The 13,107-nt window shown below is 40.5% G+C and overlaps 1 protein-coding gene across 1 annotated transcript in view; it reads left to right on the top strand.

Annotated features, from left to right (window-relative positions):
- The window catches only part of TBC1D9 (TBC1 domain family member 9), a gene marked incomplete at its 5' end in the record, with an annotated part of 38,652 nt that extends 25,844 nt beyond the window's left edge, over positions 1-12,808 (top strand). The window contains 8 exons of the mRNA XM_082315039.1: positions 1,180-1,278; positions 1,399-1,467; positions 2,828-3,068; positions 8,269-8,334; positions 9,590-9,676; positions 10,589-10,663; positions 10,795-10,898; positions 11,849-12,808. Of these exons, the coding sequence (XP_082171165.1) occupies positions 1,180-1,278; positions 1,399-1,467; positions 2,828-3,068; positions 8,269-8,334; positions 9,590-9,676; positions 10,589-10,663; positions 10,795-10,898; positions 11,849-12,574 (1,467 nt within the window). The 3' untranslated portion in view covers positions 12,575-12,808. The remainder of the gene's footprint in view (positions 1-1,179; positions 1,279-1,398; positions 1,468-2,827; positions 3,069-8,268; positions 8,335-9,589; positions 9,677-10,588; positions 10,664-10,794; positions 10,899-11,848) is intronic.
- Between the last annotated feature and the right edge of the window lie 299 nt (positions 12,809-13,107).

Genomic DNA, 13,107 nt, shown 5'->3' with positions numbered 1-13,107 from the left:
ACCATCTCATTTGGCCTCTGGACCAGAGAATCAGCCCTGATTACTGGAATAGATGTGGTCTCAGAGCCACAAAAGACCTCTCTTTTCAAGGTTTTATGACCTCTGTGATGCTTGATATTCACGGATGTTTATCTAGATTCCATTTTTTCAAAAGACTTACTTATTTGCAAAATGCTCCAAGTACATGAAACATCTTTTTACTCCCAAGGTACATGATAAAGGTGCACAGCTTTGCAGATAAATGCAGCTTTAGCGTTAATTTGATCACACAAGAACGTGCTAGCAAATTATTTATGACCTACTTACGTAGATGCACTTGCACTGGAAATATAAATCCATCCTGTATGAAAGCATATCTTGCCACGCCCTTTTAGTTTTACATGTGGCATACTCGGTGTCTGGCATTCTTGTCTGTCTGACAGGCATATTATATGTCTGTTCCTGCTGGTCATCTGTGCATTTCTAAGTATGTTACAAGTGTTTCCTTGATGGCAAAAAGCTGCTTATAGTTCACAAAAATAAATATTAGGGATTAGGCATTCCACTACATGGGAAAACATGGAATATTATTCCTAATAGGTTTTCCCCTAGGATGCTTCTGTAGTATATGCAGGAGCTCCCTGAGACTGTTACCTGCATTGTGGAAAAAAAACTTGTGAAAATAGGACTTGGGCACTTGAGAGAATCTTTTTCCTAATGGAAGTTGCATTCTTAATGCTTGGATTCAGATCCTCACGAACGTAAGGACTGGTATACTGTCTCAGCCATTAGAGATCCAGTTAGTCTAAATCTCTTCTCTCTCTGTAGCAATTAAGAGCTATTCCACGACAAGCTGAAACAAAACCCTGCAGAAGGAGTTATGAAACAATCTCTTCAGAGATTTGGCAAGCAAGAAATTTCTGAGATTATGGTTTGAAAAGTGAGGATTTGTAACTTAATAAAGACCTTTCAAATTAAATGAAAATAAGTTACTGGGGAAAAAAAGAAATCTAGTGATATATTCCTAAAGTCTTCGTAACTTTGTCATGTGTTAGAAAAATGCGTTAACAGCAGTTTTTTTAAATGTACCATTTGTCGTATATCACATAATTAAATTAATTTCTCAAATACTTTAAAGGCATGCTAAGTATTCCAAATATTAACACAAAGACTATCCTGTACTTCTTTTTATCTTTTAAGAAATTTGGAAGTATCCGAGCAGATTTAATTGAACAAATGAGATTCAAACAAAGGCTGAAAGTTATTCAAACCCTTGAAGATACTACAAAGCGCAATGTGGTAAGTACTGAAATAATGTGCTTTGCAAAGATTAAGGTCAGTCAGTTTCTGAAATTTAAATTAGCTTTTAAATGAGACATGGATTTCAAATCCGTAACTGTTAATGTTATATTTCAAAAGGTACGAACTATTGTGACAGAGACTTCTTTTACTATCGATGAACTGGAGGAACTGTATGCTCTTTTCAAGGTAAAGCTAACTGAAGATAAGATCATGGGCCTGCAGGAAATGCAAACATCTATTTTTTTTATATGGGACTGTGTCTTTTCTAAAGACTAGGTTGAGTCTGTGAGTTACTTACTGTCAGGTATCTTAATACAGACTTGAATTAGCTGCTGTGTTATTGAATATACAAAAAAAAAACCCAACCAGATTTTAAAAGCTCAGGAAATAAGTAATACACTAAACGATTTGTCTGTGGAAAAAAATGAATATACTGATGAATACTATTGTAATGAAAAAGTGAATAGATAGAGGCTTTTGATCAGTCTTTAGAAACTTACATATGTCTCTCTCTACCTGACCCAAGTTTTGGAATTTAGCACAGAAATACCTTTATTCTGTTATCTCAGGCAGTTTAATACTTCCGTATCACAATAGCTGATTTTTGCCATTGTTAATGCTTTAATGCATACTGTATTACATGGAAATTTAGTGTCACAAAGTGATAGGTCTTTTTAAGTTGATTGTACAGCAATACCATTAGATCCACAAATTTAAAGGTGAGCAGTTAAAATGGTTTAGCTTCATGTTCGTGCACGGTGCCTTAAAAACAAGATACTTTCTTCTTCTGCTTTGTTATAATGGAGATTTTTTGGTAAACCATGAAGAATTTCTTTCCTTTAAATTTCCCATCTGTAATGTCAGGTCTTACAACTGTCCAAATCCTGCAGTGCCTTCTTTCAGTCTTCCATGGAATCAGTGAGACCAAGTCAGACAGTCCACCCCGGCTGATCACTGTGCCAGCACTAGGATCCCTTTCTCTAAGCTTCTGAATCATTTTGAATTAGATTCCACCAAAATCAGTTCCAGAACTTCCACTGACTTCAGTAAGACTGAAAGAGTAGGACTTTACACAGTATTTTTGAGACTATACAGTTTAACAAAAAGTATTTCAAATAAACAGCTATTTTCATATGCTCTAAAATTAAAGATTTCATGAGAGTCCCCTTTCTGACTTGCCTGTGTGGTGAGGTTGAAGGGGGTGACTAAGCACAACAAGCCTGCGTATATATGCAAGTCACAGCTGCTTACTGCTCTCTTCAAAACAGGTATTTCATGTTTCATCTGCCTAGGAAGCAGAAAAAGTTTTGCTTTATCTTGTTTTTTTTTTTTGTAGAGGGATGTCTTTTTGTGCTGCTTAGAGGAGAAACCTTTTGCAGAAGTGCAAAGGCTAGGTAGATGGAAATACATCTGCTAGTGTTGTGTTGTTTTAAGAATGTGTGTGTGAGTTGTTTGGATTTTTTTTTTTTTTTTTTTTTAAATCATTGATAGCTATGAGTTGTTTACAGACGTGATGATAATCTCACAGCATTTACTTTCTGTTCAGGCAGAACATCTGACTAGCTGCTACTGGGGAGGAAACAGCAATGCTATTGACCGGCACGATCCCAGCCTGCCTTATCTGGAGCAGTACCGTATTGACTTTGAGCAGTTCAAGGGGATGTTCGCTCTCCTCTTTCCTTGGGCATGTGGAACTCATTCAGATGTATTAGCTGCACGCTTATTCAGGCTTCTTGATGAAAACGGAGACTTGCTCATCAACTTCCGCGAATTCGTCTCTGGGCTAAGTAAGGAAAATTCACAGCACTCTCAAAATAGTCTGACCAAACCAGTTTGTTTCTAAAGGGGATCCTGTCCTTCAGAAACACAGATGTTATATTAGCTATCAGATAATGAGTTTGAGTTTGACATATGCCAATTTGCATGTCACCTTTGTTTTAAGAGCTGTTCATGCTACCATTCAGTTCATTTTATCATGCCTGTGACAGTGGTTCCCACTGGGGTTTAGGCTGGTCTCAGTAGGTGCACCTACATTAGCCAGTGGTGTATCACACTGGGAGAAGGACCACACATGAACTACACGTCTGTTAGGGTCTGAGGATTTCCCTGACCGCTAACTCTCAATATGAAAATGACCTGCAACTTGTGCGCTTAATGGTGCGATTACTTCTAATCAAAGTATTTCCTTTGGGAATGTCTTTTGTGTGTTCTTCTGTAATGTTCCTCTCTCAGTGACGCTGCAGTTTGTTATCTGCTCCTTAAACTTTCCCTGAAAGCTGGGAATTTATACTTGTTGTCAGTGCTACCAGCTCTGGAAAGGGGAGAGAGGCAGTATTTGCTCCTTTGGTTGTTCAGGAAGAAGACTTTTGAGAAATTTATGTGCACATAAAAGGAGCAGGGGAAGGATAGAGTGAAGATGCTAGTCTTGTTTGCCCCTGAATAAAAGTGCTTCTCTTCAGAAATCTGCCGACACCCCACATACATGTGTCCTGGTGTGAGGGGAGGGTGTTACACCTCACAGCATGTGCAGTGAGAGGTATTACCTACATTACTTCTGAAATCAATAACCAAGACTGCAGACTATAAGAAGAGAGCAGGATGGAAGACACCTAAAGAGGAGAAAGTGGAGGTGCAGGTCAGATAGGGAGGCTGAATGTCGTTAATGGAGATGACGGCCCATGCAAGTCTTGAAGAAGCAAGATTTCAAGACATGAAAGTCAATATTGCAACAAAGGGAATGTGCAATCCCCAGGATTAACATGAAGAAGCAAAGATGAGGCAGGAGCTAGCCACCCCTTTTTTGAATATAGCAGGAGTTATTCCCTGTAAATGACCAACATCTCACCATCTATCTTGTGTTATTTCACAGCAACCTGACGTTTCCTCCAGCTTTACATTTTGATCCTTTTTGAGAGCGAAAAGTTTCCCAATCTGGCTTTCAGCAACTATTTGTAACTGTATTTTTAAGTATTAGGGCTCCAAATGCAGCCTTACATTAAACCTTCTGTAGAGCAATGGTAACATGTGTTCTCTCACAGGTGCAAAATAGCTATGTGACAGTAAAACTGATTGCATACCTCCCTTTCGCACCATCCAAAAAAACAGTGCTTCCTGTGATGCAGTCCTGAATTGTATCTGAGGAACTGTTTACCAGGGAAAACTTAATGGCCTTTTGAGACATGACCCATGGATTAACTACTCTTGCTGCTTACAGGATGCTGTCAATAACAATCAACCAATTACTGGTTGAGACAGTATTTCAGCATTTTTTAGAACCAATAATGAGTAATAAGAACAAGGAACAGTGTTGACCACTGTGAACAGAAATGAATGTAAGATGCACAAGTGTGGCTATAAGCCAACATGACTGAACTAAAATCTTCAATGGGCTAAACAATCCAAACTGCTCATTCTGCAAACCCACATTTTTTTCAGAAACTAAGCCCAATGTGGCATAGCTTGAAAACTTTTTTTTTTTTTTTAAAAAGTCAACCCCCCGACCCCTTTTTTGTTTAAGAAGCACATGAATGGTAGCAAGGACAGCACAGTCAACAAAAACAACATGGGATTTTTTTGAGCATATTTCACAATGCCCCAGAACTTTTTAAAATTCCAGAAACATGAGCTGCTTCAGTCTGCCTCACCAACCCAATATGCCTTGGGTAGGAAAATCTCCTAAATGAGGAAGATCTGTTGGAGCAAGATGCATCTGCTCGACGGGGGACTGTGTCTTGTTACTCAAGTCTAGCTTTCCTAGAGGATGCATCCTAGTCAAGTACTTCCTAGGCTTGGCCCATCTCAGAGGGTGCTTGTTGACGGCTGAAGCAGCCATGGCACCTGAAGCATTTCAGTTTCACAACTCTCTCTTTCAGTGGCCTTATTCCATGTAACCATAAGGATTCGTTCCCTCGAAGCCTCTCTTTGATGCCGCTGACTCCTTCTGGGAGCTCCATGAAGAGGAGGTAAAGAGGGGTGCTGCGTGTCCCAGCATGGGCTCATGGCCCTTTCTTGTGTCAGCATGAAATCCTTGGGGTATGAGAGCACTGTAATTCCACCTGGGAATATCCATTTCCTTTTCATAGCCCCTGCAGCAAGTAGCTCAAGAACCTCCTACTTCGGGTGCCTCTAGGGCCTCAGCTGAGCAATGATGGAACAACCTGGCATATTCTTCTGTACATTTACTCTGTGTTGCGTTACTGCAAGTTCAAATAAAGGAGTGATCTTGATTAGTTTGCTCTAGGAGTCGTGCTCAGAAAGGGTTGTCAGCCTTGGTTATGAGCTGTTTGGAGTATTCACTTGTGAAGAAGCTCACCTGCACCCCCATGCCACACTGGATTACAGCATGTCAGGTGTTGACTCAGGATCCCAATAAGCTAGAGAGATTTCCACATAGACTCAAAGTGGCCCCCTGCCTCCCATCATGTTTTTGCAATACTCCCTTCTCCGAGCATGCAGCTCTTCCACCTCTCCGGTAGCTGCTGGTGGCTGCAGCACTCACCACAGCCTTGTGCAAAAGTCAGCACCATGAAAACTGTATCTCTCAAGGGGTACCTAAGTGTACTTTTTTTGTTTGTTTTTCTTTTCCCTGAAAAGAGCTTTTCTCCAAGCACAGGTTGCAGGAGGATGTTCGGAAAGCAGAGTGTCAACCTCACCACTCCTCCGATCCTTTCAGGGAGCTAAACACTGTACAAACACTCTGCACCTCTCCACCTGTGTTCAAGAGAGGGGCAACTGAAGCCAACGCTTTTGTGTTGCTACTAAGTTTTATATTAACAGAATAAAGTTCTAACCTGTTTAATTACTTTGTTAATGGCCTCAAAGAAGACAGGGGGAAAACTGTACACATATGACATTATGCCCAGAAAAGACCTGACACCTGCATAGTGTTGACAGAAGGAGAACAGTCAGAAAGGGGGGCTCAGTGAAGGTTGTTCCTTGTCATGCCATGAAAAGGGGTTGTGGGGTAAGAGCAGGTGTGTCTGAGGACATTGGTTGCAGTGTGACGGTGACAGCTTTCACTGTTGCTGTTTCAGGTAGAAAGATTCAAAGGACGTAGTCATGCTCTCTTCCAAGCACAGTTTCTCCTCTCACCACAAAGTAAATTTAAAACTTCCAGATAAAAACCAGCAACGCATCATCTGAGACTTGTACTGCAAAAAGACAAGGCTTGTTGAAAGTTGCTGAAGGTTTTAAGACCTGTGACGCCAGAGTGCTAGGAAGGAAGTATATCTGGTTGGGACTAAGAATGGGCTTACCACCGCCCCAGTGCTGTTCACAGGCCCTCAGCGGGGTCATCTGCTTTGCTGTTGAGGGATGCAGGGGCCATGCAGGAGGCCACTGAATTCTCTGGGCTCTCCTACAAAATTATCCCTGTACCGCAGCGTGCAGGTCAAAATGGCAGCCTGAGCTGAGATATCCACCCATACAAAGGTTGTCCCTTACTCTCTATAACAGGGGCACGTCTACCAGAGGTCCATTCCTCTTCTGTTGTCTTTATGAATGTAGCCTAATATTTTTAATGTTTACTACAGCATCAATCCTCAGATCTTGGGTAGCCCGCATCAGCTAACTGTCAGGCAGTTCCTGCAAATTGCCAGTAGCCTGTTCTTCCCTTTGTAAAGCTTTCTGACCTCTGCCGGGGGAGACCCAGCGGGTTGTGTCTGAGAGAGTCCGGATAACATCTGTGGTAGACTTGCCCAATATTGCGTTGTCTTCATTCACGTACATTTTGATGGGAAAAAGGGCCTGACATTAGGAAGCACACACAGATTCATCTCAGGCAAAAAGCGAAAAGCAGTAGCAGTTGAGTTTTTTTCAGTTCTCTTCACATCTGGGGACAGGGAGAGGAAGAAGCTTACGTGTGACACCAGATACCCTGCGCCCTGAATCCTATTTTGGTGAATGCATCCCTAGCTGTTGCTGGAGGACGCAGAACTGCATCCCATTTTGTGCTTTGGTTATTTCATGTTGTCTTTGGCAGTGAGGCACTTCACGTGATACCTGGGTGCATAACCTAAGACATAGTTTCACCAGAAGAGAAAGCATTATCTGCACGGTGTGGTACACCAGATAGGAACATAAGGAGGTTTCGTGCTTAAAAAGGACCAAGGTCAAAGCAAAATGGCTAATGTAGATGTACTCAGTTCTTTGGCCGAACATCTGTGTTTATTGTAGTCTTAAGCTTTACAATAGACTGTGATTGTTAGTATTTGCCAAACCAGACTTTGTAGTTTGCATAGCAGAGGTAAGTTGACACGGTAGCCTGTAAGGTAAAATAAATCTCTGCGTAACCTGATTAATGAAGGTCAATTCATTTGTTTATGAATTACATGTCACGAGATTTATGAAGAAGTCTGATAAGTGGTTATTTCAGTAAGTTAAAATTAACTAATATCCGTTTAATTAATTGGAAGAAGGGGCTACAGTAGACTCCTTGGATTTCATACAGCTGATTGTAGTGTAGACCAGAAAGGAATAGGGGTTGAGGTGGATAAATCACCTCAAAGTATTGCCTGAACATCAGTTTAGCCCATGGCTAAGCTGTGATAAATGCTGTTTACTTGAATTTCTCTCTTTTTTTGGTAAACATCTTATTATTCTAAAACATGTGATGCTATTATTGGAGCCTCAGATTAGAAAGTTTGAAGTCCACACAAAAAGGTCTTCTTAACTTTCAGCTGGAGGCCTTTCTGAGTGGTAATGTGATGATCATAGATTATTTTCAAGCACTAGAAAATAGACATTTAATGAAGGACCCAAGGTTGAAGTACAAAATTCAGGGTAAGGTAGTCTGTGTTCTCTTGCTATTTCTACTGCAGACCATATGATCTTAGAAGTCAAGTGCCTGCCTTATGATCTCAGGCTGTAAAGGGAACATAGTGCTGACCAGCGTGAATGTAGCAGCTTCTAAAATGAAATATTGTAGCAGTAATAAATAGAACGGCATTGAATGCTGAGTATTAACATACTGTATATAATGCTGTTTAGGTGCAGCATGCCATGGAGATCTTACAGAGAAACTGAAGCTACTGTATAAAATGCATGTTTTGCCCGGTAAGTAAATGATGTTAAAATAGCTGTCGTCTTGTTGAGAACAGAAATTTGGAGCAGAGTTGTTTATGACTAGCTTTCCCAATTAAAAATTAATCCATGGGAATTATTGTAGCTGTTTATGCAGCAGTAAAACAAGAGAGCTGCTACCATAACCAGACGTGGATTTGGAAAATCTGAAAGCACCCATGCAGCCCCCTATTGCTCCAGCCACAAACAGGCCATTTATATGTGTCTCTTACCTGTTTAGCCGGGGCTGGCGTCTTCCCCCATGCATAACAAATACAGTATTCTTCAGCATTTGTTGCCATAATACACTTTATTTAACAGTGAAGCTAGCTTAAAATGTTCCTGCATGCCCTGGCTACTCATTTCTGTCCCCAGGCCTTCTTGGTTTCCCCTCTGGGCTGGTACCACTGTTTGCAGAGGGAAGCTCCAGATCGTTTCATAGATGTGTTTTCCAGGGAGCTATACAAACTGTTGGACTCGGCCTAACGAAAAAGGCAGTTTAGGGTGGAGAGGGGATGGAAACATCTCAAAACAGTTTTGCCCCTGAAGAAAATGATGTCTTGGAACGATATCCTCTCTGGCTTGTCACGCATGTGCCGTAAAGAACCTATTGCTGTCCGCATTGAATCTCCAATTTAAGTACGTTGCAAGTGTTTGGGTGCACATTTACATCCTCTGGTAAAGATATCTAAAAGCTTTGAGAGGATATTCACCTTCATGTGCTTTGAACATGTGTCCCTGATTGCTCCCAGCTGGCTCTGCTGGAGGTAGGCTTGAGTGATTCACTAATTTAACTAGAAAAAAAAAAAAATATTGAGCTATAACAGAAGAGATCCATTTTTAAGAATGCGGCTTCTGGTGTTTGGGGACTGGTAAGCTCATACCAAATCATGACAGACTGTCTCCAGCTAGGAAAGGGTTCATACCTGCTTAGGACACGCTGAGCTGCACAGAAGAAAGTAATGGAAGTAGACATGGGAAGATGGGCAAGCCAGCCTCTGAAGGCAAACAGCTACTTGTTACTCAGACAGTATCAGCTATCGGGGAGGAGACAGTACAGGTCCAGTTGTTCATGTCCTGAGAGCTGAAAAGAGATGATTCCTAACCCTCACACTTTTAATTCTACATCCTCGCATCCTCACACTTTTAATTCTAGAAACTGACATTCTAAATGTATCGATGGAAATATGTTCTGGTTTTTAATTAAAGGGTGGAATTTTTAATGAAAGAATTTCATTATATTACTTAGATCCATCCCCTGAGCAAGAAGAACCGGACTCTGCTTTTGAAGCTACTCAGTACTTTTTTGAAGACATCACACCAGAATGTACACACGGTAGGCATCTTCTGCCTCGGGTATGAAAAGATGACGTAATACATTTCAAACAATATGTCTTTTTAGGAAGCTACTTTTTTATTGCATTAAACTTTGTAAGTGAAGTATTCTCTCTAAAAATAAGTATGTAGTCTTTGTATGTATTTTGATATCCTTAGAGGTGCAGACGTGTGTACACTAAGAACTCCCCTGGATTGTGCGTTGCAGAAGTACTCTCGGAATAATGTCTTCAGTGTGTTGCAACAGAAGTAATTTTGTGATAAGTGCAGCGTATATGCCTTGATGGAGAATAAGAACAAATATATTGGCTTTCAAGATATATTTGGATCAGAACTTAAAATACTCTAAAAAACTGAAGCCAAAAGATATATCAAAGTGTTGTTCAGCAGTTTGAAATCTTTTTGTGCCCTAATGAGAACATGGGTCTCGTCACTGTTGTCTTAAGTGGCATTCTCTTTCTTGAGATATTGGATACTAAGTTTCTCTCCTAAGATTCAAGAAAAATATTGCCCATCCTTCAGATTACAGGGGGAAGGAAGGTTGTTTGAAAATACAGGTAGGAATTAATAGACTAGAGATGGCAATTTTAAGTCCTGATAGACAAAAGAAAATGCACTAATATAATCACCAAACATAGTATTGTGCTGTTTGTGTTGTGGTAACAGAGGCTAATCATTGTACCACACAAACAAAAGCTAAGGTGGTCCCTGTCTTAGTATTTATATTATCAGTTATATGGAATTTGTCAGCAGAGTTAAGAATGAGCAAAATTCATCATTTAGTTCTATCCTTTTTTACTTTGCATTTTCTGCAGTGTAAACATTTTCTTTATTTTGCGCTGTACGCATGAAAAGTATGTATGTATCTAAAACCGCACTGCTCTCTCTCTCCCCCCACCCCTCCACTTCCCAGTTGTTGGCCTAGACAGCAGGAACAAACAAGGAGTAGATGATGGGTTTGTTACAGTGAGTCTGAAAACAGACAAAGGTATGCATGGTGTCTCCATTTGAATTACATCTTTCATTTCTTGTAAAGACGCTCCTTTTGAAAATGGAAAAAAAGTATTAATTTAAGGTTTCTTCATGGACTTTTCCTGCATCCGGGTAATTTGTTGACAGTAGGCAAGAAGAGCTCACAAGAGAATCGAAATTATCTGAGAATGTGGAGCCAAGAGAATAAATCCAAAGCAAAAAACACAAAGGACTTGCCTAAACTGAATCAGGTACTTCTGCTGGTACTTATTTTTCATTAACTCTAAACTTTCTTCACATACCTATAAATATTCAATACATTAACACTGACTAAAGGTTTTCTTTTGAGGCAGACACTTTTTTAGCAGAGCAGCAGTGAGCTGATTACAGAAGTTGTTTTCAACATACTGTCACTGGCATTCAGCTCCCAAAACATCCTAAAAATGAGATACACGCATATAGAAATGAGAACATATTATTTTGATCTCTAGCAAAGGGTGATATGACACTGATTATCACCGGCTAGCTCATAATGTCCAATACACATTACCTGAAAGAAGCGTTTTACGGTTTGTAATTTATACTGTCAGTCTCATTCCCCTTAGATCCATAGCTGCTAAGGAGGAGGAGACCCACTGGGACAGCCGGTTCCTCCAGAGCTTAGAGGCAAGGTTTATTCCCTGTAGAGCAATGCTTCTTACTTAAGGTAGCCCTAAGCAAATCCCTTCCTGTTAAATTCATGAGTTTTGAATTCGAAAAGGCTCGCATCTAACTAAGTTACCACTGTCAATTAAAAGAGTGCTGAAGGTCTCTTATTTCATTTTTCATTACTTCTCATTAGTTTTGTCAGACCCCTAGTTGTACTTACCATCATTCCTACAAGAAAATCCACCAAAATGAATGCCGAGTGTCTCACTGCTTACCCTCTGTTGCCCTCCTGTGGCTGCAGAGAAATGAATTTGTCATCTGTTGGAAGAAACATCCAACAGTTTATTCTAAAAAGCTTTGGGAGAGGCAACGCATCTGGCTGCCCAGTCATAGAAAATGCTTTCTAGACTGCACCTAGATTATTTCCAGTTTCGGTTTAATCACAGGAACTGCTGTGTCATACCTCCATTCCAGACTTTTTAAACTGATTGAGGAGGTCTCAGCCTGATTTGTTTGCTGCTTTCTCATTCATGTTTCCTCCCCCTGTGTTTAGGGACAGTTCATTGAACTGTGCAAGACAATGTACAATATGTTCAGTGAAGACCCCAATGAACAAGATCTGTACCACGCTACCGCTGCTGTGACAAGCTTGCTTTTGGAGATCGGCGAGGTTGGTAAGCTCTTCAGTGTGCAGCCCACGAAAGAGACAGACAGCAGCAGTAACAGTTGCGGCAAAACTATTCAGAGCGAGCTGTTTCAGAAGAAAGAGCACCAGCAGTACCCCCTCGAACAGCACAAGCCGTTCCAAAGCAGCCTCGTCACCAACGATGAGGAGGCCGTTTGCACCGACAGCGCCCTGGGCATGCAGATGGAAGACATTAAACTTGAAGACTCTTCTCCCAGGGACAACGGAGCCTGTTCTTCCATGCTCATTTCCGATGACGATACAAAAGACGATAGTTCGATGTCCTCCTACTCTGTACTGAGTGCAGGTTCGCATGAGGAAGAAAAGCTGCACTGCGAGGACATCGGTGAAGACACCGTTTTGGTACGGAGCAACCACACCGCTTCTCTTCGTAGAAGCACTAGCATTGACAGAGACTGGGCCATTACCTTTGAGCAATTTTTAGCCTCCCTTTTGACTGAGCCAGCGCTGGTTAGGTACTTCGACAAGCCTGTGTCCATGATGGCTAGGATTACTAATGCTAAAAACATAAGGATGATGGGTAAACCAATAACCTCGGCCATTGACTATGAAATCTCTACTATGTCGGGATAAAAGGCAGTCGGGTTTTTTATTTTTTTTTTTTATTCTGTATTTATTAGTACCTGGCACAGGCCCTGGTATTTTCAAAACATGATTGTTTTCACTAATGTGAAAATGTTGGGGTGCAAACTTAACTATCTTGAAGTATAATCACTCTTTCTGTGGGAAATGTTACACAAATGCAAATTTTATTCAAAATACAGAAAAAAAAAATAACAGTTGTCAGTGAAGTGTGTGTATTATTAACCTTGCTGTCAATATGAAATGGTAAAGATTAGTTCTTAATTTCTAAACGTAAACTTAATGCCGATATTTATGTGCATTTTTAAGATAGACATATATAGGGATCTGATTCTTGGGGAAAAAAATGAACAAATCAGGAAGTACCTAAAATTTAAAGGGACACTGTCAACCTGAATAGGACCTCAGGTGAAATTAAGTTCCAGGCAACATCCCTGAAGGATAATTTTATTTCGTAGAACTTTTTTTTCAAAGAGGATAATGGGTTTTAACGTATGCTTCAATTTTATCTTTTTGAAAATATG

This window comes from Platalea leucorodia (assembly GCF_965183815.1).
Source record: "Platalea leucorodia genome assembly, chromosome: 6".
In the NCBI taxonomy this organism is placed as follows: domain Eukaryota; kingdom Metazoa; phylum Chordata; class Aves; order Pelecaniformes; family Threskiornithidae; genus Platalea; species Platalea leucorodia.
This window is presented reverse-complemented; position numbering and strand designations above follow the sequence as displayed.